Source organism: Kogia breviceps, chromosome 1, assembly GCF_026419965.1.
Source record: "Kogia breviceps isolate mKogBre1 chromosome 1, mKogBre1 haplotype 1, whole genome shotgun sequence".
Classification (NCBI taxonomy): Eukaryota; Metazoa; Chordata; class Mammalia; order Artiodactyla; family Physeteridae; genus Kogia; species Kogia breviceps.
Genome location: NC_081310.1, coordinates 119,288,964 through 119,315,132, shown reverse-complemented (window position 1 = coordinate 119,315,132; position 26,169 = coordinate 119,288,964). Strand labels below are relative to the sequence as shown.

At 34.3% G+C, this 26,169-nt stretch overlaps 1 protein-coding gene across 2 annotated transcripts in view; it reads right to left on the bottom strand.

Annotated features, from left to right (window-relative positions):
- Positions 1-26,169, bottom strand: part of SYCP1 (synaptonemal complex protein 1) — a 161,623-nt gene that overhangs the window by 7,193 nt on the left and 128,261 nt on the right. The window contains exons 23-29 of one of the 2 annotated variants that reach the window (XM_059037095.1): positions 24,082-24,198; positions 23,544-23,654; positions 22,099-22,191; positions 21,501-21,575; positions 11,661-11,720; positions 7,802-7,981; positions 503-646 (exon numbers count right to left, since the gene is read on the bottom strand). In XM_059037095.1, the coding sequence (XP_058893078.1) occupies positions 503-646; positions 7,802-7,981; positions 11,661-11,720; positions 21,501-21,575; positions 22,099-22,191; positions 23,544-23,654; positions 24,082-24,198 (780 nt within the window). The remainder of the gene's footprint in view (positions 1-502; positions 647-7,801; positions 7,982-11,660; positions 11,721-21,500; positions 21,576-22,098; positions 22,192-23,543; positions 23,655-24,081; positions 24,199-26,169) is intronic. The other variant, XM_059037102.1, reaches the window with a different exon arrangement.

Genomic DNA, 26,169 nt, shown 5'->3' with positions numbered 1-26,169 from the left:
TAAACATGTCATCTTTAACATATTAACCCATTAAGAATCATAGAAATGTTATAGTTTTCAACCAATACCTTGATATAGATTTCAACCAATAAGTGGTATAAAATAAAAGAACATGTATAATATGCAAAATCAAGAGGGATCTTGAATAACAAATTTGGCTGCAGCAAGATTAAAGATATTCACGTAGCCTTTCTTTAAAAAAAAAAGGAAAAGAAATAACACTCTTCTGGAAAACAAGAGGGTTAGTCCTCTCATATGACAACTATGTTATATCAAGTATTTCAAAATGTCATGTTTTCTGAAGTTTAGGGAGATTTTTTAACCCTAATTTCTTTAAAATGCTGCAAAAGTAGAGAGTTCTGTGTTATAGTAGAGTTCTACTTTTTTCAGTATTGCAATAATAGATACTATGCATATATATTATACATATACATCAAGAAATAATGTAGAAATATAATAATGTAAGCAAATAATAAATATTGATTATTTGTAATAATTTTACCAAAAGATCAGTAGTTTCTGAACTATCCGAATTAATATCAAACTCAAAGACCATTTTTCTCTTTTTACTACTTTCTTCAATGGGTACATTCTTCTTTTCTCTTTGCTGAATTTTTAGTTTCGTTGGTGTCTTCACAGTATATGCCTATTCAAAAAGAAAAACAATATGTTATCCCATCAAATAAAACATATATTACTAATAAAGGCAAGTTGAGGTTTTAGCAATCAATAATAACTCTCCATTATTATTGGCATGTATATGAAGTAGAAATTTTGGATAAGAATTTAATTCAGAAGTTTTTGAAAAAAAATCATGGGGGAGACAGAGGGAGAAAGAGAGGGAGGGGCAGAGAGAGAGAAAGAGAGAGAAAAGAGGCACTCCAGCTTCAGCAGTCAACAATCTTAAGAGAGACTTTAATTTTTCTAACAGTGATAAAGACCTAAGACCTGAAAGCTTTTCTCACTCCATAAAAATACTTACTGATTTATTCGACAAAAAGTTTGCTTATGTTTTGACAAAGTAATTCCATTAGTCAATGTTTAGTATTCCATATTACCCTGTAATATGTAAGTTTTATAATTTTTATAAAGTATCTTTAAAAAGTAAGGGCACTGCTATCAGCAAATATGGCAGAATAAGGAGCTCCAAAAATATTCTCTTCCACAGAGCAACAAAAATGCTGGTAAAGGTGGTCAGAATCAGCTTGTTTAGAACTGTGGAAATTAACAAAAAGCTTGCAACAACCTGGAGAGCTTTTGTTGTCGTTAATGGCTGAACTTTTGTAAGAAGAGCAAAATTAGCAGTTTCTTAACTCTTCCTCATCTCATCCCCTGCTCTCTAGCTCTACAGTACCCTTAAAAAGTAACAGCCCACATTCCTGGTCCAGCCTGGCAGCCATGGACACAGCAAAACAGAACTGGAAGTTCTTTCAAAGTTTTATTCCCAAAGAGTTGTCATTACTTGACCTGCCTAGTGGTTCTCTGGATGATTTCATTTACAGGACTGTCGGTATTTGACACAACTCAGAGCTCACTCAGTTTAAAAAAAATTCTTTCTCCTTGATGTGTGTAGGGCAGGGAATAATATTTGTCAAAAACAATTAAAGACAAGTGTTTTAACTTTGCAGCTCCCTGAGGCAATGATTAACAGTTGAGTGAATGACAGACTAACCAAAAACCTTAAAAGGACAGTTAGGAAATAAGATGTCCATAAGGGCTTTGAAAAACTCTGATATATTCCTGGAAATACAGAAAGCCATGCTCAGAGACAGGGCTGTGAGTAAGCACAGGAAAGACATGAGAAGGCCCTAAGCTCTTGAGGGTCTTCAAAAGCAGAAACTGAAGGCTAAGGCAGAGTTTTCTACTGTCTGGCTGAGTGTTGAAAGCATGCCCTAACACAAACTTATAGTCCTTTGGCAAAGATTGTGAGATTTATTGATCCAGGTATTTAAGGAAATCTCTATTAAAACATTAGCTGAGCATTAAGCTAACTAGTAGAGCTTTAGTGGCACTCAAAGAATACAAACTTTACAGAATTAATTTAGAAAAATCACTAAACAAACAGTAAAAACTATGACAAGCAGAAATAACAAACTTGAGAAGGGAGAATCTGATTTCCAGGTTTGTCACTTACATTTTTAGTGTTCAGATTTCAAGACAAAATTATAAGCTGTGCAAATAAGAAATAATGGCCCATACATGTGTGAGGAAGCAACCAACAGAAACTATCCCTAAGGAAACCTAGTTATTGGACTACCTAGACAAAGACTTTAAACGAACTATTTTAAACATGTTCAAAGTGAACATATTATAGTAATCTTAAAGTCATATTATAGTAAGAGATAAAAAAAAATGTCTAAAGAACTAAAGGAAAGTATAAAGACAATGTCAAACCAAATGAAACATCAACAGATGGATAGAAATTATTTTTAAAAGAACCAAATAGAAATTCTGGAGTTGAAAAGTACAATAACTGAAATGAAAAAAATCACTAAAGAGGTTCAACCTCAGATTTGAGCAGGTAGAGGAAAGAATCAATGAACCTGAAGATAGTTCAACTGATATTATCCAATCTGAGTAAAAGAAAGAAGAAAAAAGAAAAATGAAAAGAGCCTCAGAGACTTGTGGGACACCATCAACCATACCAACATACACATAACGGGTATGAGAGCGGAGGGAATTCCCTGGTGGGCCAATGGTTAGGACTCTGTGCTTCCAGTGCAAGTGGCCTGGGTTCATTCCTTGGTTGGGGAACTAAGATCCTGCAAGCCATGTGGCACAGCCCCCAAAAAATAAATATAAAAATTTAAAAAGAATGAGAGCAGAGAGAGAAAGGGCAGAAATAATATTTGAAAAAATAATGACTGAAAACCTCCCAAATTTGATGTAAACATTAATCTGTACATCCAAGAGGCTCAACAAGCTCCAAGGAAGATAAAATCAAAGAGATCCACACTTAGACACATCATAACCAAAATGTCAAAAAACAAAGAGAAACTTGAAAGTAGCAAGAGACAAGGGACTCACCATATACAAGCTATCTTCAATAATATTAACCACTGATTTCTCATCAGAAACCAGGGAGTCCATAAAAGATTGACATATCTAAATGCTAAAAGGAACCGTTACCAAATAATTCTATATCCAGCAAAACTGTCCTTCAAAAATGAAGGAGAAATTAAGATATTCCTAGATAAACAAAAATTGAATTTGTCATAAGCAGACCTTCCCCACAAGAAATACTAAAGGTAGTCCTTCAAGCTGAAATGAAAGAACACAAGACTCAAATTCATATGAAGAAATAAAGAGCACCAGAAAAGGACACTGCATAGGTAATTATAAAAGATAGTATAAATATATTTTTGTTTGTAACTCTGTTTTTCCTATCTGCTTTTAGACACAGATATATAAAGCAATAAAACTGTATCAATGGGCTTAAAATGTATAAATATGTGACTTATGTGACAATGATAGCACAAAAGAGGGAACAAAGATATATCGGGGCAAAGTTTTTATACACCATTGAAATTACACTGACATTAATTCAAACTAAATTTAAGGTGTTAACTGTACTTTTCAGCTAATCACTAAGAAAATTATTCCAAAAGTATAGGAAAAACCAAAAGGATTAAAGTGGTATACTAGGTAATACCTATTTAACACAAAATAAGACAGTAATGGAAAGATACAGGAATAAAAAGACGTAAGACATATAGAAAACAAAGAACAAAAAGGTGGACCTAAGTTCTACATTATTAGTAATTACATTAAATGTAAGTCAATTAAACATTCCAATCAAAATGCAGAGATTGTCAGAATGAATGATGGAAAAAAGCATGATCCAACTATATCATGTCCACAAAAGACACAATTTAGATTCCATAACATGAATAGGTTGGCAGTAAAAGGGTGATAAAAGATATACCATGCAAATAGTAAACAAAAAGAGCTAATATCAGATAAAATATACTTTAAAAAAAATGATTACTAGTGACAAAAGGAACATTTTATAAAGGTAAAGAGTCAATCCATCAAGAAAAGATAATTGGTATTAAGTATACATGCAGCTAACAATATAGCCCCCAGCACATGAATCAAAAACTGGGAAAATTAGATAATTCAACAGTAATAGTAGGAGACTTCCATTCCCCCACTTTCAATAATGAAAAGAACAACCAGACATAAGATCAGCAAGGAAATATAATACTTGAACAACACTATAAACCAGCTAGATGGATACTTAACAAAATCACAAATTTGGAAATACAATGCATTCCTAAATAACCAATGGGTCAAAAAATAAATCACAAGGAAAATTAGAAAGTACTTTGAGAGAATGAAAAGGAAAATACAACAGACTTATGGGATACAGTGAAATCAGTGCTTAGAGAGAAGTTTATAGCTGTAAATATCTACATTAAAAATTACGATGGGGGCTTCCCTGGTGGCACAGTGGTTGAGAATCTGCCTGCTAGTGCAGGGGACATGGGTTCGAGCCCTGGTCTGGGAAGATCCCACATGCCGCGGAGCAGCTAGGCCCGTGAGCCACAACTACTGAGCCTGCGTGTCTGGAGCCTGTGCTCCGCAATAAGAGAGGCTGTGACAGGGAGAGGCCCGTGCACCGCGATGAAGAGTGGCCCCCACTTGCCACAACTAGAGAAAACCCTTGCACAGAAACGAAGACCAACACAGCCAAAATAAATAAATAAACAAACGTGGGGTTTAAAAAAAATTATGATGAAGACATGACAATTAAATACAGTATGGTACCCTGAGTTGGATCCTGGAAGAGAAAGAGGACATTAACGGAAAAACTGTGAAATCCAAATCAAGTCTGAAGCCTAGTTAATAGTAATGTATCAATGAATGATTCTTAGTTTTGACAAATGTACATGGTAATGTAAGACGTTAATAATGGTGAAAACTGGGTGAGGAATATAAAGGGAGTCTCTGTATTACCTTTGTAACTTTTCTATAGACCTAAAATTAACTGCAAAATAAAACTTCATTTGAAACAAAAAGTAAGGTCACAACACCACCAGAATAGCTAAAATCAAAAAGATGAAAAATACCATGTGGTGACAAGGATGCGCAGCAATCAGAACTCTCATTCACTGGTAGCCAGAATGTACAATAATTTGGTACAATAATTTTTTAAAAACATGATTGGCAGTGTGATACTATATATATATATATATATATATATATATATATATATATATATATATATATATTTGGTCTTTGTCCTTGGTTCCTGAAACACAACTTCAAAAACCCTTGTAATTTCCTGAGTGACAGGGTTGACAGGAGGCATCTTTTAGTATAATATTTGGTCTTTGTCCCCAGTGATGTTGATAGGAGAGTTTTTTATTATTCATAATGAGTTCCTTTCAACTTACCTGAGTTTATGCTAATGAAATAACTGGTGGTAGGGGGTGCTTCAGGATGATAGCTTCAGGATGGTGGCTGGTTGCCAGGAAGACCAAGGCATGATTAGAAGTTTGGAACCTTTCACCCCACCCCCTGAACTCCTAGGAGGGGAGATGGGCTAAAGACTGAGTTAATCACCAATGGCCGATGGTTTAACAAATCATGCCATGTAATGAAACCTCCATAAAACCCCTAAACAATAAGGTTCAGAGAGCTTCCAGGTTGGTAGACACATGGAGGTGTTGGGAGGATGGCACTCCCAGAGAGGCATGGAAGCTTCTGTGCCCCTTTCCCCATACCTTGTGCCCTATGCATTTTTTCTATTTGGCTGTTCCAAAATTGTATCCTTTATAAAAACTGGTAATAGCAAGTAATCTCCTGAGTTCTGTGAGTCATTCTAGCAAATTATTAAACCTGAGAAGGGGATTGTGGGAACCCCCAATTTATAGCCAGTTGGTCAGTAGTACAAGTGGCAAGCCAGGACGGTGTCTAAAATGGAAACCTTGTGGGACTGAGCCCTTAACCTGTGGGGTCTACATTAACTACATTAACTACAGTGTCAGAATTGAATCAAATTGCAGGACACCTAGTTGGTGTCTGGAGAACTGGCGAATTGGCTGGTGTGGGAAAACACACACACACACACACACATTTTGTATCAGAGTAAAAACAGCTCAGGCTGTATCTGTTAACATGGAATGTATTATGCATAACCCTGTAACCCAGCAATTTCACTTCTATGGACATACCCAGCCAAGATGCGTACATGTCAAGCAATACATTTTTATAGCAATGCTATTCATAAAAGCCCACTCTGGAAGCTAACCAAATGTCCATTAACATTACAAGAGATAAATAAGTTGTGGTACAGTCACACCATGAAATACCAGATAAAAATAAAGCAACTTCAAGCAACAATGTGGATGAATCTCATAAACATAATGTTAAGTGGAAAATGTCAAAACAAAAAGAATATGATTCTAATTATAGAAAATGCAAAAACAGGTACATCTAATACTAGAATTTGGGACAGCAGTTGGCCTTGGAGGAAGGGCTAGTGACTGGAAGGGGAAACAATCAGCTCTTCTGAAGTGATAGTAATAGTCTCTTTTAATCTGATTGCTAGTAATAAGGTTAAGTTTGGTTTGTAAAGATTCATCAAGTTGTATAATTATGATCTGTGCATTTTTCTGGCATATATTTCAATAAAAAGTTTTTTTAAGTAAGGTCATTCTTCAACAGAGATCATTTCATATTTTGAATAACAGAATAGTAAATACAACAAAATAATTTTATATAAAAGGCTTGCTTAAAAATACTATTCTTTTTTTAAAAATACAATAAAAATAAAATAAAAACAATATATCTTTTTTTTAAAGCCTTGCTAAGCTATGTACTTTACTAATTTTCATAAATTCCACGAGGTGCATAATATTGTATATATAACAGGATATGAGTGGAACTCTTTCGTTTGCTCTGGAATTGTCAACTAAAGCACAAAGCTGGGGGAAAGTGCCAGTAACACATTCTAAAGAAAGCTACCTATAATTAAGGCCAGCTCCTTCTCTAAGCCTTATTAAAAGGTGGTAGAACAGGCCCAACAATCACCAAATACCTCTCTTATTCTCAGTTATTTTAAGGAAACTGGGAGGTTAAAGCACAAAATTTCCATGTAGGGGGTAAAGACAGGTTGAAATACTCTTCCCCACGACTCCCAAGACAAGTGAGGATATAACTTTTAAAAGTAGCCTTATAAGAAGGGGAGACTGGCGTCTCATTCCCTATGTGGATATAAACCTAGGCAGAAAATTTGTTTATCTGTCTTCGTGTCTGCCTGAGCAAAGTAAAAAGAAGTTAGAGAAAGATAGATGGCAGAGACCGGGAAAGGGGGAGTCAGAAGTAGAGCATTATGCACAACCATTTAGCATTGAAAGGTTGAATGAATTCCCCATGGACTAAGTGGACATGTCGAAGATAGCTAGAAATGAGCCACCTTGTTAGTGGCACCTGCTCCACAGGGCTGACTGCTAAGTAAAAAGACTCCAGCAGCAAGATGATGACGAGTAAAGAGCAAAGGGAGCGAACTGAGGTCATACTGGAAAATGCAAGTCAAAACCAGATTTTGTACATCAGGGACCTATGCACTGGTGAATGCCAGAAAGTGATAAAATTTGCCCAAGATGTCATTAAGTTGTGAACAGTGATAGATTAAAAAAAATGAAACCATTTCGTGCTGGTATAACAAATAATTGAAACTTTAAAGAAAATGGTTTCATGTCTGTGTGTGATACCAGATATATGGTATGTGATAACAGAGACTTCTTTTTTACTAAAAAAAATTACTACTTTCTTAGAAATTTTAGCAACAAACCTTTGGTAATGATGTAGATAAAGTATTTTTGGCAGATGTCCACAGACGTTCTCTTTTATCTTTTGATTTGCCATAATCAGCTGATGGGAAGTTTCCAGATATATTTTGTGAAGGAGGTGCTTTAGAATCAAGTTTCCAATAACTAGTTTCAGGTGTTTCCAATAAAGATGTCTGTGTTTTCTATATTGAACAACAAAAGTGAATAAAGTCATCATTAAATGTCATTTTAATTAAAGTACAGCAACTAGTGGAAATATCACTGAAATAAATTAGAATTTACCCCCAAATTTAGTATTGATTAGATAACTCTGAATAAATTTCACTTATCTTCTTTGTCACTTTATTTTCCCATTTAAGATGAAAATGGTATCTGCCCCCTTTGTCTTCACAGAGCTGCTATGAAAACAAGTAAGACATCTTAACTCCTTATTTGACCCAAAGTTGAGAATTCTCCAGAGAAAAATCTCTATTCCTGGTGGCAAAAAAATCTTAACCTGCAGATCATTCCAATAGCCTAACAGCCAAAGGGCATTCTCTTTTATGCTTTCATATTTCCTCTATCATCTATAAAAATATCAGCTTTTCCTATCCACCAGCTTCATTCCCCTCCAAAAAAAAATAGAGAAGAAAAATTATGAAAGTAAAGAACTAGAGAAATTTTCAGGGCAAGATAAAGGTATCTGATTAGAAGTCACAAACTACTATGTATAAAATAAATAAGCTACAAGGATATATTGTACAGCACAGAGAATATACCCAATTTTTTATAATAACTATAAATGGAGTATAACCTTTAAAAATTGTGACTATGTTGTATACCTGAAACTTATATAATACTGTAAGTAAACTATACCTCAATTTAAAAATAAAATATGAATTTTTAAAAAGGAGCTAAATGAGGTAATTTGAAGGTTTCTTGCCCAGTTCTAGTGATCTCACTTCATTATCCTTTTTCCAATAGGTATGAATTTTGGCAGCATTTTTTCCACAGAGTTGCATTTCTATATCCTTGTCCATAAATATTTCTGTATCATAGTTGATAACACAATTTTGATGAAAGCAAATTTTCTTCTGCTCTCTGGACTCATCAGGAGTCATCCTCAAAATCTCCAAAATGTAACTGCTTTGATGGACAAATTTTTCCTACCCAAAAGGACTGAGAATGGCAACTACACCACCTTGTGGTCATATCTTGGAATCTAACATTTCCCTGGTAGCCTAAAAGAAAATGCACCAGCATTCTAGACCACTGAAATAACCCTCTTTGTAATACATCATGAAAATGTATATACTTTCCTACAAGTTACATTCTTTTCTGAATATTACATTTCCAATGATGCATATATACAGAACATTCATGATTTTCTCTGTTGTTCTTGTTAAACAAACATTTATTCGGCATTTCCTATGTGTCAAGCACTATTTTAAATGCTTCACAAAGCATTAAATAATAATCTCATTTAATCTTCATAACAACTTTAGGAAAAAGGTACTATTATTATCCCTAGGTGATAAAACTGAAGCATGAAGAAGTAACATTCCCAACCTCAGAAATGTTTGATAAACCTAATGATTATTATATATAAGGCTTGTGATACTTCAATATTGTTGGAATAAAGCATAGCACACAAAAGCCTATTTAAATCTTTTCATTTCTTTTATCATTTTCTCATTATTTGCAATATATATATCTAGACTCCCAGAAAAAATATAGGGAATTAACTAATCTACTTGATAACATATATAAATAATAGACATATATTACTGGAATTATACATGAATCAAAACAACTCTATATGAATATGTGATATATACTTTCATAATATGAACACATTCTATATTTAGAAATAAATATTGGAGTTTAAACAATTTATTATCTCCATCAGATACTTCGCTTAGACTATATCTAACCCTCCTAGCTAATTTTTTTCTTTTTCTTTTTTTTTTTTTTTTTTTTTTTGCGGTACGCGGGCCTCTCACTGTTGTGGCCTCTCCCGTTGCGGAGCACAGACTCCGGACGCGCAGGCTCAGCAGCCATGGCTCACGGGCCCAGCCGCTCCGTGGCATGTGGGATCTTCCCGGACCGGGGCACGAACCCGTGTCCCCTGCATCGGCAGGCGGACTCTCAACCACTGCGCCACCTGGGAAGCCCCTGGCTAATTTTAATATGACAATAATTTCTCCAAATATAATGTTTTCAAATGTCTATCACAGTGTCCGGACATATGAAGTACCTAATATTCACCCACAGGTACAATATTTCTTTTTTTCTTCTCTTTGAACCCAAATGTAACAAAATTATAGCACTGTCTATACCAAAAAACTGAACATTGTTGTTTGGTATAGACAAACAACATACTCTTATGTTAGACAAACATATACAAACAATATACAAACAAACAAGACAAACAATATACTCTGTTACTTTCAGTTTATAGTTAAAGCAACTTCTGTGGGGACTTAGGAGACTACATCACTGTGTATAAGGAATATTTAATCATTTTAACTAAAATTTGCAATAAAACTCTTCTGTGATAATTCTATATTACCAACTGGATTAGAAGTGAATATAACCTCCCTTTCTCATACCTGATGCTTCCTTCTATGTACAGGGAACATTCCTAACTTCTCTCTGCTTCCTTAGGGAAAGAGCAATGACTTAATGGGATTGTTGAATACGGAAGGAGTAACGGGGGACATATAGTTCAGCCCCTTCCTTATTCCTCCTCTTGGGTACCAGAAGAAGCACACATTCTACTCTATGCCATACATTTTACAAGAGCAGGCCATTCAAGTAGGTACACTTGTCCCAGTCTAGCTCTACCTGTGATAGAGTAGATAAACTTGTTTAATTTAGGATTTCAGGATTAAGAAATCCTGTTGCCTTCAAATATAAGCCACACTGTCCAATATTATTTGTCAATAATAAAGATATTATGTTGATTTTCACTGCCTTTCTCAGTTGGCTTAGACTTAAGAGAGCAAGATGTCATTTATTTAGCCCTCTCAAACCTCAAAATTAAACACAATCTAAACATGAGCTTTAGAATTTTTAATTGAAATATTTTCCCCCAATGTTGGAAATTTCTCAAGAAACACAGAAGTACCTAACTAATTTAATGCTATAATAAAAACTATAAAAGAATAAAATCTCTAAATTTCCAAATGACAAATGCTTTGAAATGTTTTAGCTAATGCTTTTGAATTAATAAATAGAAAGAAACAATTTTGGAAATGAAATTGTGTGATATATATATTTTTTAAATTTTTATTGGGGTATAGTTGATTTACAATGTTGTATTAGTTTCAGGGGTACAGCAAAGTGAATCTGTTATACATATACATATATCCAGTCTTTTTTAGATTATTTTCCCATATAGGCCATTAAAGAGTATTGAATAGAGTTCTCTGTGCTATAACATAGGTCCTTATTAGTTATGTATTTTTATATAGTAGTGGATATATGTCAATCCCAATCTTCCAATTTATCCCTCCCCCACCCTTACCCCCTGGTAACCATAAGTTTATTTTCTACATCTGTAACTCTATTTCTGTTTTGTATATAAGTTCATTTGTAGATTCCACATATAAGCAATATCATATGATATTTGTCTTTCTCTGTCTGACTTAACTTCACTTAGCATGATAATCTCTATGTCCATCCATGTTCCAGCAAATGGCATTATTTTGTTCTTTTTAACGGCTGAGTAATATTCCATCATATATATGCACCACATCTTCTGTGTGATATATTTTTGATGTTATTTTCCCATTTATGAACAAAAAAATATTTACTAAGTAGATGTTAGAAAGTGAAATGGTTATAAAGAAATCTATGAGAGTTATATGAAACTCTTACCTTGTCTTTTCTTTCTTTGAGAGTAACTGTGTTTTCTTTTGCCTCTCTTTTGAGGTTTGCCTATTAAAAATGAATATCAAGTACATACAATGTAGTCATTACTATTATAAAAAATTAATGTTCCTATTATCAAATCTTCCCTAAGAAGTATTAACAAAGAATACTGCCGTCTAAATCTTATAAAATAATGAAAAGAAAAAAGAAAAACAAATTAGTTCCTTTCTACAAAGGTATGTTATTTGATTTTGATTATCTTTTTAAAAAATTCTGATGTCTCCAGCAGTTATCTGTGGACTCGTAAGTCCTTTAAAACGGTGAATCTCAGCTTTCTCATTTGTAAAATGAAGTGGATGGGTCAGCTTATAAAGTAAGGTTATATACAAGTAACTAGAGCTGCAAAGAGATCCAAAATATTGTGAGCCTTTAGAGGCAGAATTCCCTTTTTCTCTGTGTATGGAGAAAAGCAATTCAGTTGGACACTGAATAATCAATTTTCAACTTGAGATAAACTGGTATGAGAGAGAAAAAGAAAGTACAAAAAAGTACAAAATACTTACAAAATAATACATCATTTCTCTAGTACTCCAGAAAAAAATACATTTTGCTGGAGATTAGGGCATGTGTATTCAGTGGGAAAAAAAGAAAAATTAACCCTGGCCTAGAGAAAAGAATATGTGCAATGCCTTGAATACGACAGTCATCTGGAAAACAGAATGGTTACAGCTCCAAGGAGCCTTAAAGGTCTCAGAGAAGAAAAAGTTTCAATAAGCACAACTTTAGGCAAACTCACCTTGCCTGCCCATGATGCCTATGCCAATACCTGCACTCACTGAATGTCTGTGTACACCATGGTATCTCTCCTAAAGTGCTTCTCCTAACCAGAGAACACACTTCACCATGAAAGAAGCTGGCAATAAGCTGATGTAACAGTAGTCACTGCTCTTATTATGTATCCTATCAACTACCAATAGTTGATCTTCAGTTATCACAACTGGGGTCTACTCTATGGGGATGAAATGCTGTCTTCTAGGATAAAGTATACCTTCTAAACTAGCTAAATTACACTGATTCTCAGAATACATAGCTTGGCTTCTAGAGGACGGAAGGGAGAAAGCACCTCCCAAAACTGCACTTTCTCTACAACTCTGACTTTTGCTACTCTGGAGATCTTAGTACAGTCTGTTCTAATACAACATGGGTTTTCAATGTGTGAATTAGCTCATATACAAAGGTGTATCTTTGGTAGTGTCTAATTAATCATGAGTTCCCTAAGACCAAAGTGATGGGCAGTCCACTAAGGTACCTATTTAATCTGAGTAACTAAAAAATGCCTATAATATGGTCTGGCAAAGAGAGGATTGACTTGAGGCACAGGAGTAGAATATGATAGCCCTGTGCCCAAATTTCAGACCTGAATAAATTTACAAACCTAGAATTCTCTAAATTAAACAAAAGCCTGGTACTATTGTGGAAGGATTTTGCAATAATATCACAAATTCATACTGAATCCTTCCTACTACCACGCGCACTGAGAGAAATACTAAGACTTATAGGTAATTGGACATTGACCATTAGCTAACACCAATTCTTGTAACCCATAATGTTATTATTTTTTAACTAGTTTGAGCGCGGGTGTACTGGGGTCAGGTGATAAATAGCACTTAATCCAAGTCCACCTCATGGTGAGCCCATGGAACCATAAACCTATACTGTGGTCATTTCTTTAGATCCTGAGTATACAACTGAATAGATAAACTTAATAAGTGGCAAAATCCCCATGTTGGTTCTGACTACAGAGTGAGAGATTTTTATATTTGGAAGGACCAATTGGAAGACTTTAAAATTTTCTTTCCATATCAAGAATGTAAACAAATATACAAAATACCACATCTTACTAGGCATAGATTAAGGCACCATCAAGAGATGAAAGATATAGGAAAGGTGATTTAGTACAGTCTCACAAAGCCAACCTATTTTAAGTGGAAGCTAAGACTGTCATTCGGTAACAATTTCTTCATACCAACTGGTATGTAAAATAGGTCAAAATCGGAATTGGCATATTGACTAGGATCAAAATTGAAAACTAAGAAAAAGTTTCATACAAAACATGAGCTCAACTTAAATAATGGAATTGTGATTACAGAACAGAATATGTGTTTTTATTGATCCTGATAATGTAAAATAATAAAACATAAATATTGTATATGCAAAAGAATAGACAGTAGGAGAAAGTGTTATATTGTTTAAAAATATAAAGGTAATGAGTAAAATAATTTTAAAAACTATATACACCTCCCAAATCAACCAAAAATACACACACATACAATTTAGAGAAAAAGACAATTTAAAAAAATTAATATGTAATGTAAAATAAAATGACAAAGGCATGATTAAAATATATATCATATTGATAAGGGTTAATATTCAGAATATGTAAGGAACTCACACAACTCAACCAAAAAAAAACCCAAATAATTTTTAAATGGGCAAAGGACATGAATAGACAATTCTCCAAAGAGGATATACAAATGGCCAACAAGCGTATGAAAAGATGCCCAACATCACTAATTATAAGAGAAATGCAAATCAAAACTACAATGAGCTATCACTCACACTCCTTAGGAGGATGAACACTATCAAAATAATAGAAAATAAGTGTTGGCAAGGATGCAGAGAAATCGGAACCCTTGCACACTATTGGTGGAAATGTAAAATGGTACAGTTACTACAGAAGACTGTATGGTGGTTCTTCAAAAATTAATAATAGAATTACTATATGAGCCAGGAATCCCACTTTTGGGTATATATCCAAAAGAATTCAGAGCAGGATCTCCAAGAGACATTTGCACACTCATGTTCATTAATTACAACATTAATCACAATAGCCAAGAGGTGGAAGCAACCCAAATGTCCATCACAGATGAATGGATATTCATCCCTGTGGTATATACATGCAATGGAATATTAGGCAGCCTTAAAAAAGGAAATTCTGTCACATGCTACAAATGGATGAATCTTGAAGACATTATGCTAATTGAAATAATCCAGTTACAGGAAGACAAATACTGCATGGTTCTATTCATATGAAGTATCTAAGGTAGTTAAAATCATAGAACCAGAAAAAAGGTGGTTGGAAGGGGAATTAGTGTTTAATGGATTTAGACTTTCAGTTTTGCAAGATTAAAAAGTTCTAGAGATCTACTGTACAACAATATGTATATGCTTAAAACTATTAAACTGGGGCTTCCCTGGTGGCGCACTGGTTGTGAGTCTGCCTGCCGATGCAGGGGACACGGGTTCGTGCCCCGGTCTGGGAGGATCCCACATGTGACGGAGCGGATAAGCCCGTGAGCCATGGCTGCTGGGCCTGTGCGTCTGGAGCCTGTGCCCCACAACGGGAGAGGCCACAATGGTGAGAGGCGCGCGTATCACACACACACACAAAAAAAAACTATTAAACTGTATACACTTAAAAAGTGTTAAAATGGATGGTAAATTTAATGATACATATTTTTACCATGATTTTAAAAAATAAAACTACAACCATTCTATCTTATGAATATCAATATGAAGGTACTAAGTAAAAATATTAGCAAACAGAATCCAGCATCACATTAAAAATACTTCATGACCAAATGGAGTTCATTCCAGAAATGCAAGAATAATTTAAAAATATGTATCATATCAATAAATACTATCGGGAAAAATAAGCTACTAAAGAAAAAGAGACTCTCAGATTAGAGACTCCATCAGGAATAATAAGAAATGGACAAAAACATATAAGACAAACAAGTCTAAAAAGAAAGGTAGGATCACAACATAAATATCAGGCAAAGCTTGCTTCAAAGCAAAAAGGACAAAGATGAAAGATACAGTTTCCAAGGAGCAATTAATTAGTATAAACTTTTACACAATGAATAGTATTCATCAAAACATGTAAAGCAAAATTGGTTGAGAACTCACAAAGAAGAGAAATATAACAGTAATAAACACTTAACTCCTTCTTTCAGCTCATGATTTTTCAAACAGAAAAAATATATAACAAAGTTAAAGTAGATGTCAAAAAAAATGATACAGTAGATCAAACTGTTTGGTAAAGGTGGAAGAGTGAAGGCAGATTATAAAATCTTCCTCTCCCTACACTAAAAAAAAAAGTATAAAGGGAGGGAGGAAAGGTAAGTAGTCAAGAACTGGCAAAAATGAATTCAACAGAAACATACCATATCAGGCCATAATGATTCTACTGAAAGTTCAGCATGAAAGATACAGGTACAGCTGTGCTGATTTGACTCAATATGTCTCCTAACCTAATCACTACTTACATGGTATTGGTGAAAGTGAACACATATAATAACGAGAAGAATTGTCATTAATATCTGAGGGGATAAGTAGGCAGTCCAAGAAAAAGAAGCCTAGGAAATGCATGAAAAATGACTAAATCTTATCATTTTGGTCTCTCTAGTCTGGACAAAAAAGCATAACAACCATACCCATATAGAATTAATAATCCTTGCCAATAAATAGAACATATTAGAAATAAAGTCAAAAGACAAAATGTAAAAAAGAAGAAAAGATTCCCCTGAAGGAGCAGAAAACATAAAAAATATGAGATTCATTGAAAAACCACATGAATTTTGTCCTTATCCCTGGGTCCACCTCTCATCATCTTGTAAGTGAGGTATACCAAATCATGATATTCTTATCTTTTCCCTCATAAAATTTGGTGAGTGAGGAAATACAGCTTGGAAGAGAGATTGGAAAAGTGGCAAAAATGAATAACCATAGCTTATCCTGTTGGATAGACACATGGGCTCCAGGGCTTCAGCCTGAGTTGGTTAAAAGATGTGAAGCCTAAGGAAAAAATCATCACAAAAAAACTACAGGGCTTCCCTGGTGGTGCAGTGGTTGGGGGTCCACTTGCCGATGCAGGGGACACAGGTTCGTGCCCCAGTCTGGGAGGATCCCACATGCCTCAGAGCAGCTGGGCCCGTGGGCCATGGCTCCTGAGCCTGCCCATCCGGAGCCTGTGCTCCGCAATGGGAGAGGCCACAGCAGTGGGAGGCCCACGTACCGCCAAAAAAAAAAAAAAACTACAGACCAATCTTTAAAAATTCCTCAACAAAACACTAGCAAACCAAATCTAGCAGAATACAAAGAAGATTATATGTCATGACAAAGTAGGATTTCTCCCAAGAATTGAAATTGAATTTCATCAAAATTAAAGACTCCGTGCTACAAATGATATCATCAAGAAACTGAAAAGACAATTCAAAGAATGGGAGAAAATGTTTAAAAATCTTATATCAAATAAGGGACTTGTATCTAGAATATATAAAGAACTCTTAAAACTCAATATTAAAAAATAAGTAACCTAAATTTAAAATAGGCAAAGTATCTGAATAGATATTTGTCCAAAAAAGATACACAAATGGCCAATAGCATGTGAAAAGATGATCAACATCATTAGGCATTAAAGAAATACAAATCAAAACAACAATGATATACCATGCCACACCCACCTGGATGATTATATCAAAAAAAGACAACAACAAGTATTGGTGAGGTTGTGGAAAAATTGAGACCTTCATGCACTGCTAGTGGGAATCCAAAATGGTACAGTTGGTTTAGAGAACAGTTGGGCAGTATCTTAAAATATGAAACATAGAGATACCATATTACCCAGCAATTCTACTCCTACATATATAATCAAGAGAAATGAAAACATATATCCTCATAAAACTTGTACACAAATATTCTTAACAGCATTATTCATAATAGTCAAAATGGAAACAACCCAAATTTCCATCAATTGATAAATGGATAAATAAAACAGTATACCCATATAACAAAATATTATTCAGCAATAAAAAGGAATGAAGTACTGACATATGATAGGACATGGCTGGACCTTGAAGAAATTATGCTCAGTGAAATGAGACCATATGTATATGATTTCATTTAAGTGAAATATCCAGAAGAAGTAAATCTTAGAAACAGAAAGTAGATCATTGATTGACTAGAGCTAATGAATTTGTTGATGGGAGCCAAGGGGCAGGTATAATTGCTGCTCGGGGGTTGATACATATATTCTAAAACTACATAGCAGTGATGGTTGCACAACTGTCAATATATTTAAAAACCACTGAATTGTACACTTTAAATGGATGATTATATAGTACATAAATTATATGTCAGTGAAACTGTTTTTAAAAACATTCAGAGCTGAGCAGGAAAACAGACAAAATTGGGGACTTTAACACCCCTCTTTCAGCTACTGATAGAATTACTAAGCAGAAAGCCAGCAAAAATATATAAAACCTGAACAACACAACCAACTAATTAGGTTTAATTGACATTTATAGTACACTTCACCAACAATAGCATAATAACATACATTTGTTTCAAGCACCTATAGATCATTCACCAAGACAGACCATATTCTGGGCCATAAAGCGAACCTCAACAAATTTAAAAGAATAAAATTGCTATGGACTAAATGTTTGTATCCCCCCAAAATTCATATATCAAGGCCTTAACATCCAGTGTGGAATGGTGTTTGGAGGTGGGGCCTTTGAGAATTAATTGGGTTTGGATGAGGTCATAGAGGTGAAGCCCTCACGATGGGACTGGTACCCTTATAAAGAAGAAACCAGCGTTCTCTTTCAGCCATGTGAGGACATAGCAAGAAAGTAACTGTCTTCAAGCCAGGAAATGGGCCCTGACCAGAACTTTACCATGCTGGCACTCTGATCTCAGACTTACAGCCTCCAGAACTGTGAGAAATAATACTTGTTGTTTAAGCCATTTAATCTATGGTATTTTTGTTATAGTATCTTGCAGACAAATACAGAAATCATAAAGACTGTATTCTCTGACCATAATGGAATCAAACTAGAAATCAGTAACAGAGAGACAACAGGAAAAATCTTTGAACACATGAAAATTTGAAAACAAACTTCTAAATAATCAATGGGTCAAAGAAGAAGTTTCAAAGAAAAATAAAATTATAAGAACTGAATGAACACAAAAACACAACATATCCAAACATACAGGACACAGCCAAAACAGTACTGAGAGAGAAATTTATAGTACTAAATGCTTACATTAGGAAAAAGTGGAGAGTGATTTCAGCAAAATGGCAGAATAGGCATTTTTACCATCCTCTCCATCAAGAACACAGATTTTGACAATCATCCATAGATGAGAATACCTCTGTGGAAGTTCTGGAGTCCAAAAGAGAACTTCCAGCACACCATTAGAGAAAAAAAAAATCACAGATTGAACACACTGAAGAAGATAAGAAGAATGGTTTCATTTTAGCCACATCACCCCCTCTCCCAAGACAGTACAGCACAGTTCCCAGAGAGAACCTGTTAAGTCAGCAATTTTTCCCATGGGGAAAAGTGAGACCATGAAAGTAAGCACCTAGCTTCCCCAACTATGCAAAACACTGCCAAATATTTGCAAACCATATATGTGATAAAGGGTTAATGTCAAAAACATAAAGAACTCATACAATTCAACAGCAAAAAGTCAAACAATCCAATTTAAAAATTGGCAAAGGACCTGAGTAGACATTTTTCCAAAGAATATATATAAATGGCCAACAAGTAATCGAAAAGGTATTCAACATCACTAATCATCAGGGAACTGCAAATCAGAAGTACTACAAGATATATTACCTCATGTTTGTTGGAATGGCTATCATCAAATAAAACAAGAGATAAATGCTGGCATGGAGGCAGAGGAAAAAAAGAACCCTTGTGCACTACAGATGGGAATGTAAATTGGTTCAGCCCCTACAGAAAACAGTATAAAGATTCTTCAAAAAATTAAAAATAGGGCTTCCCTGGTGGCGCAGTGGTTGAGAATCCGCCTGCCGATGCAGGGGATACGGGTTCGTGCCCCGGTCCGGGAAGATCCCACATGCCGCGGAGCGGCTGGGCCCGTGAGCCGTGGCCGCTGAGCCTGCGCATCCGGAGCCTGTGCCCCGCAATGGGAGAGGCCACAACAGTGAGAGGCCCGCATACCACAAAAAAAAAAAAAAAAAAAAAAAAAAAAAAAAAAAATTAAAAATAGAACTACCATACAAGTCAGCAATTCTACTTCTGAGACTACATCCAAAGGAAATGAAATTACTATGTTAAAGAGATAACTGCACCCCCATGTAGCATTATTCACAACATCCAATACATGGAAACAACCTGAGTGTCCACAGACGAAGAATGGATAGAGAAAGTGCAGTATATATATATATACAATGGAGTATTATTCAGGCGTAAAAAGAAGGAAATCCTTTCATTTGTAACAACATGGATAGACCTTGAGAGCATTATGCTAACTGAAATAGACAGCGAAAGACAAATACTATATGATATCACTTACATGTGGAATCTTAAAAACAAAAAAAAACAACTAAATTCACAGAGAAGGGGATTCGATTTATGGTTACAAGATGCAGGGTTTGGGGAGATGGGGAACTGGATGAAGGTGGTCAAAAGGCACAAACATCCAGTTATAAGACAAGTACTAGGGATGTAATGTATAACATGATGACTATCATTAACACTACTGTATGGTACATTTGCAAGTTGTTAAGAGAGTAAATCCTAAGACTTCTCATCACAAGGAAGAAACCTTTTTTTTCTTTGTCTTTCTTTTTCTTAATATATATGAGATGATGGATGTTAACTAAACTTATTGTGGTTATCATTTTACAATGTATGTAAGTCAAATCATGCTGTACACCTTTAACTTATACAGTGCTGTCAATTATATCTTAATAAAATTGGAAAAGAACCTGGAAGAAAGAACATTAGGAGTGGTTTAATACAAGGAAGTATTATTCCTCTTTTACTAAAACAGTAGGATAAAGGTAAATATGTATGCTACAATCGCAGGTGAAGTGAAAGCCACTTAGTCATCTCTTTGACAAACATTTGTCGAAAATAGAAAATTTTCAAAGCAGTATGCTCAAATAAAGGAAAGACAAAGATAAATAGACATAACCCCAGCCCTTGAGGAACGTGAAATATAATGGGGCACAGAGTGACATAACTATTTTAATATAAGAGAAAAATACTATGAGAATACTTATATACAGTCAGTTCACCTTTGCAAGATAAAAGATATGTGAAGTTTTCCATAGGTGGAGAAAGGAAGAAAGAAATTAAATGCAGGAAACAAAGTGAACAAATGCACAGAGGTTTGAAATTGAAATTGCGTGTTACCTAGGCATGTTGCAGAGTGATTAGGGAGCAGGATTTGGAATCATGCAAAATAAACCTAGATTTGAATTCTAAGACATTCTTTTTTTTATTATGTGATCCTGAATAAATAAGCTAACCTCTATAAAAATGGAGATAATAATAAGTATTGTTTATAGAACTGTTATAAGGAGTAAATTATATATAAGTAGTATACTCAGCACAGTGAGCTGCCATATAGAAAGAAAAAAAAGTATTTGTTATTTTAAAGTGCGAGTCAATTCACTTTGTAAATTCCAAAACACTATACAAATATAAGGCATTTTTTTTCTGAAACATGATCACTAGCTAAAAAACACATCCAAATACATAAGCATTTATATGAAATAATATTTCTCAACTATTTATATCTGAAAGCTCTCCTACTCTTAAAGTATACTTATATTAATATGTCTTTAATATTTAAACAAGGGAATATGCTCAATACTTCTGAAAAAAAAGCTAATGGGGAAAATTATATTTTTAATCCTTACTCAAATTTATCCTATTATTTTCTAATGACATGTTTATAAAAACTTAAGTTACACCTAAAACTTAAAATTAGTTACTTTATCTATAATGCCACAAAACCTACTTTTTCTTTTCTTTCTATTTCAAGTTTTTTCTTAGCAGACCAAAGTTCATTTTTGAGATTGGATAGTTCAGTCTCCTAAAGAAAAAGGAACATGAAGCTTGTAAGTGCATCCATATATTTCTTAAGACAATACAAATACAAACTAGTGTTTAAAAAAAATTTAGTTTTATAGAGAAATAAATTCACTCATGAAATATATACACTTTTTAAAAGCCTAGTGATATGAAGGCTCCTAGTTGAATATAACTAAAGATTTCATTTAGACAAATTTTGTATAGTTTGCTCTAAAGAAATGTTTAACACTATGTATATCTCTCCTTCTCATTCTCTCCCAATCTATCTCACTCCTCTTTTCCCAACCTCAATCAGAGCTCAAAACTTATTCGTAACTGGAGTTTATAACTTTTCATTTGAAAAACAGAGTTCGTTTTACCATTTCAAAAACAGATTAGAAAACCACCTACCTATAAGATCTGTAACATCCCTTACAGATGTATGATTATTTGATTCTATAGTTCAAAATTATGGTTTTATTTATTATTCTTTACTACCAGCCATGCTGACATGAAAACTGGCTTCTACTGCTATTTGTTCTCACCAAAGATGCTTTCACTGATGACTGTTCTTGTTCTTTGCTCTTATAAAGTCCTAATTCTGAGTCTCTTTCTTCAACAATTTTATCATATTGGTGCTATAATTAAAAAGAGAAACCATTTTAGGTATATTAGAAGCCCAAAAGATTACATTTTAATAGGACTGGTATCCTCATGCATTTAACATTTATTAAAAATGATGTTTATGAATTCAGTAATACATATCTGAGCTATTTTTTAATTTTTTCAACTACATTTTTAAATTCTAACAATAAAAACAATGAAACATAGATAACTGTCTTGGAAATAACACAAGAGCAAGAAATAATTTTGTGTGTGTGTGTGTGGTACGCGGGCCTCTCACTGTTGTGGCCTCTCCCGTTGCGGAGCACAGGCTCCGGACACACAGGCTCAGCGGCCATGGGTCACGGGCCCACATGTGGGATCTTCCCAGACCAGGGCACGAACCCGTGTCCCCTGCATTGGCAGGCGGATTCTCAACCACTGTGCCACCAGGGAAGCCCAAGAAATAATTTTTTAAATTAGAGACACTGAATTTCATAATTTATAAAAAGGCTAGAAACACAGGACCTCTTCGAAAAACGGCTGATTCCAGATCTTGTGCAGGGAATACAAAATGAGTCTTGAACATTTTGTCATAACAGAAAGCAAGAAAGCTGTCACAGATTATTAGGGTCAAATCAAAGGGACCTGTCAACCACTTCGAAGAGGCTCCCACTGGCCAAAGTTGGGACAATTTAAGTGTCAACAAGGATCAAAACTGTACTGGATTAAGACATACCAAATATGCTTAAATCTATGAGTTCACAATATTACTTAAAATATTTTTTAAATCCTCATTGGTTACCTCATAATAATATCCTAGCAACAACTTATAAAGATTAATTGGTAGGTATAGCCCGCTTCCTCTCCAAACCTTGAAGAGTATAGGGCTTAACTCCCTAAGAGAATGATTATTTTCAAACAACAATAAAAAATAGAGCACACTCACAAACACAACAAACACTGTCTTTCATCTATTTTATTATTGTTTAGCCTAGTATGTGTTAGACACAGGTAGAGGATAAAAATATTATATTTATAGTTATATTATATTTATTTAAATACATATCCTGGGTATGGATATGTGGAAAAGTAAAGGTGGAAAAGTCTATAAGAGACTACTATGAAAATTGAGGAAAAGGGTGATTACATCTATCCATCAAGACAATAAGGAGAGATTTCCTCAAGGAAGTGACACCCAGGCTCAGCTTCATGTGGTTAAGACGAACTTGGAGAAATGAGAGATCAAGAGTATTCCAGCTATAATTATTCATTGTTGCATAGACAATAATTTTCTTTGACAAATCAGAATGCTATATTTTATCATTTTTATGCATAAATATGGCTCCAATTAATAATTTTCATTATACAACAGGAAAAAAATTACCTTATGCTTTTCCATAAGTGCTACCATTTCAGCTATTTTATGTTGACATCGTATATCAATTTCTTTCTGTAATTTTACTGCTTCATCAGCTATTACTTTTGCTTTCTCAACCTATCAAATAAATTTAAAGTTTTTTTAATTAATGCACAAAAAACAAATTTAACTTAAATGTTAAATTTAAATTAAAATGCAGAAATCAAACACCAGGAAATTAGGAAAGCCAAGTAGAAAATACATTATTGTTTTGGTTTATTTCAGTTAGGGTCTTCTACCAAGTGAGATGACAGTATAACACTGTAAAGATCATTTATCTTTTCAAAATGATTATATACTACCCAATACTCAAATACTTAGAATAACAATGATACTTTTAGCTTCTATTTAAAAAACTAATTAATTATCCCTAGTATAAATTTATTAAATCTTCTAAAGAATCATAATGTTAAAAGTAAGAATGATTACTTTTCTCTTAAAATGCAAACATACAAATATAGGGTTTTAGTATAACAACTTCTAAAATATATTTAGTTTTTCCTACCTCTCCCAAAAGATTTTCTTCTAATAGCTTTTTGTCCTCAATTTCTTTCTGATAGCTGTCAGTCATTTCTTTAAATTTTTGTTTGGCACCTTCCAGTTCTAACTCTAATTTACTAACCTTTGAATAAGAAAACAGCATGAACATTAATAAATTCTGTGGATTACTTGAAAACATTCTGTATTCATTTTGTGGTTTTGTGAATCTTAAAAGACGATTTATTCATAGATATTATAGCTGGATCATTTTACTTACAGTTTTCATATGGTGAGATGTGCTTTATTTTTCACAATATCTATCTTTTTCCCTAAAATACATATTTAATCTTGACAAATAATATTTTTAAAGCAGCCAGATTTTTATTTTTAATGAATTTTTCAACAATATTTATTTAGTCTCAGTTTGCTGTTTTATTACAATAAGTAACTATTCCATTTGGACAGAACACACATGCGATTCAAAGAAAAAGCTTTTTTTTTAAAAAAAAAGGTTTACTGAGGTATAACATATGCAAAAAAAACTACACATATTTAATGTATTCAGTGTGATGAGATTGGACAAATGCATACACCCATGAAATCATAGCCAAAATCAAGGTAATAAACATATCCATCACCTTCAAAAGTTTCCTTCTGTCCTGTTTTTTTGTCATAAGAACACTTACATGAGACTACTCCCTTAAATATTTTTTAAAATTTTGTGCATATTTATTCCTTCTAATAGATAGTGCTCAGGTTCTTTTTAACTGATGCCTATTTCTTCCTATGCTCCTAACCCTGATACATTTTTTAAATGTTTTTTTATTGTGGTAAAAGTCACATGATATAAAACATACTATTTTAACCATATTTAACTGTACAGTTCAATGGCACTAAGTACATTCACAGTGTTGTGCAACTCTCACCATCATCCATCTCCCGAATATTTCACCTTCCTAAACTGAAACTCTGTCCCCTTTAAACATTAACTCCCCATTCTCCCTCCCCACCCCTTTTACCCCCCAGCCCCTGGCATCTACCAATGTACTTTCTGACTCTGAATTTGACTATTCTAGGTACTTCATATAAGTGGAATCAAACAGTACTTGTCTTCATGTAATGCATACTGGAATGTATTTTTAAGGCTAACTTAATATATGTCCTGCAAACAGACTGTACCTTCTTTTCTTCCCCCCTGTGCTATACAGTAGGTACTCACCAGCCAACTACTTCATACATAGTAGTGTACATACATCAGTCCCAATCTCCCAATCCATCCCACCCCTCTCTTAGCGTCCATACATTTGTTCCCTACAACCGTGTCTCTATTTCTGCTTTGCAAATAGGTTCATTTGCACCATTTTTCTAAATTTCACATACATGCGTTAATATACAACATTTGTTTTTCTCTTTCTAACTTACTTCACTCTGTATGACAGTTTCTAGGTCCATCCATGTCTCTGTGACTGGCACAACTTCATTCCTTTTTATGGCTGAGTAATATTCCATTGTACCACATCTTCTTTATCCATTCCTCTGTTGATGGACACTTAGGTTGCTTCCATGACCCGGCTATTGTAAATAGTGCTGCAATGCACACTGGGGTGCATGCATCTTTTGGAATTATGGTTTTCTCTGGGAATATGCCCAGTAGTGGGATTGCTGGGTCATATAGTAGTTCTATTTTAAGTTTTTTAAGGAACCTCCATACTGTTCTCCATAGTGGCTGTATCAATTTACATTCCAACCAATGGTGTAAAAGGGTTCCCTTTTCTCCACACCCTCTACAGCATTTATTGTTTGTAGATTTTTTGATGATGGACATTCTGACCAGTGTGAGGTGATACCTCATGGTAGTTTTGATTTGCACTTCTCTAATAATTAGTGATGTTGAGCAGCTTTTCATGTGCCTCTTGGCCATCTGTATGTTTTCTTTGGAGAAAAGCCTACTTAGGTCTTCTGCCCACTTTTGATTGTGTTGTTTGTCTGGATATTGAGCTTCATGAGCTATCTGTATATTTTGGAGATTAATCCCTTGTCAGTTGCTTCATTTGCAAATATTTTATCCCATTCTGACGGTTGTATTTTGGTCTTGTTTATGGTTTCCTTTGCT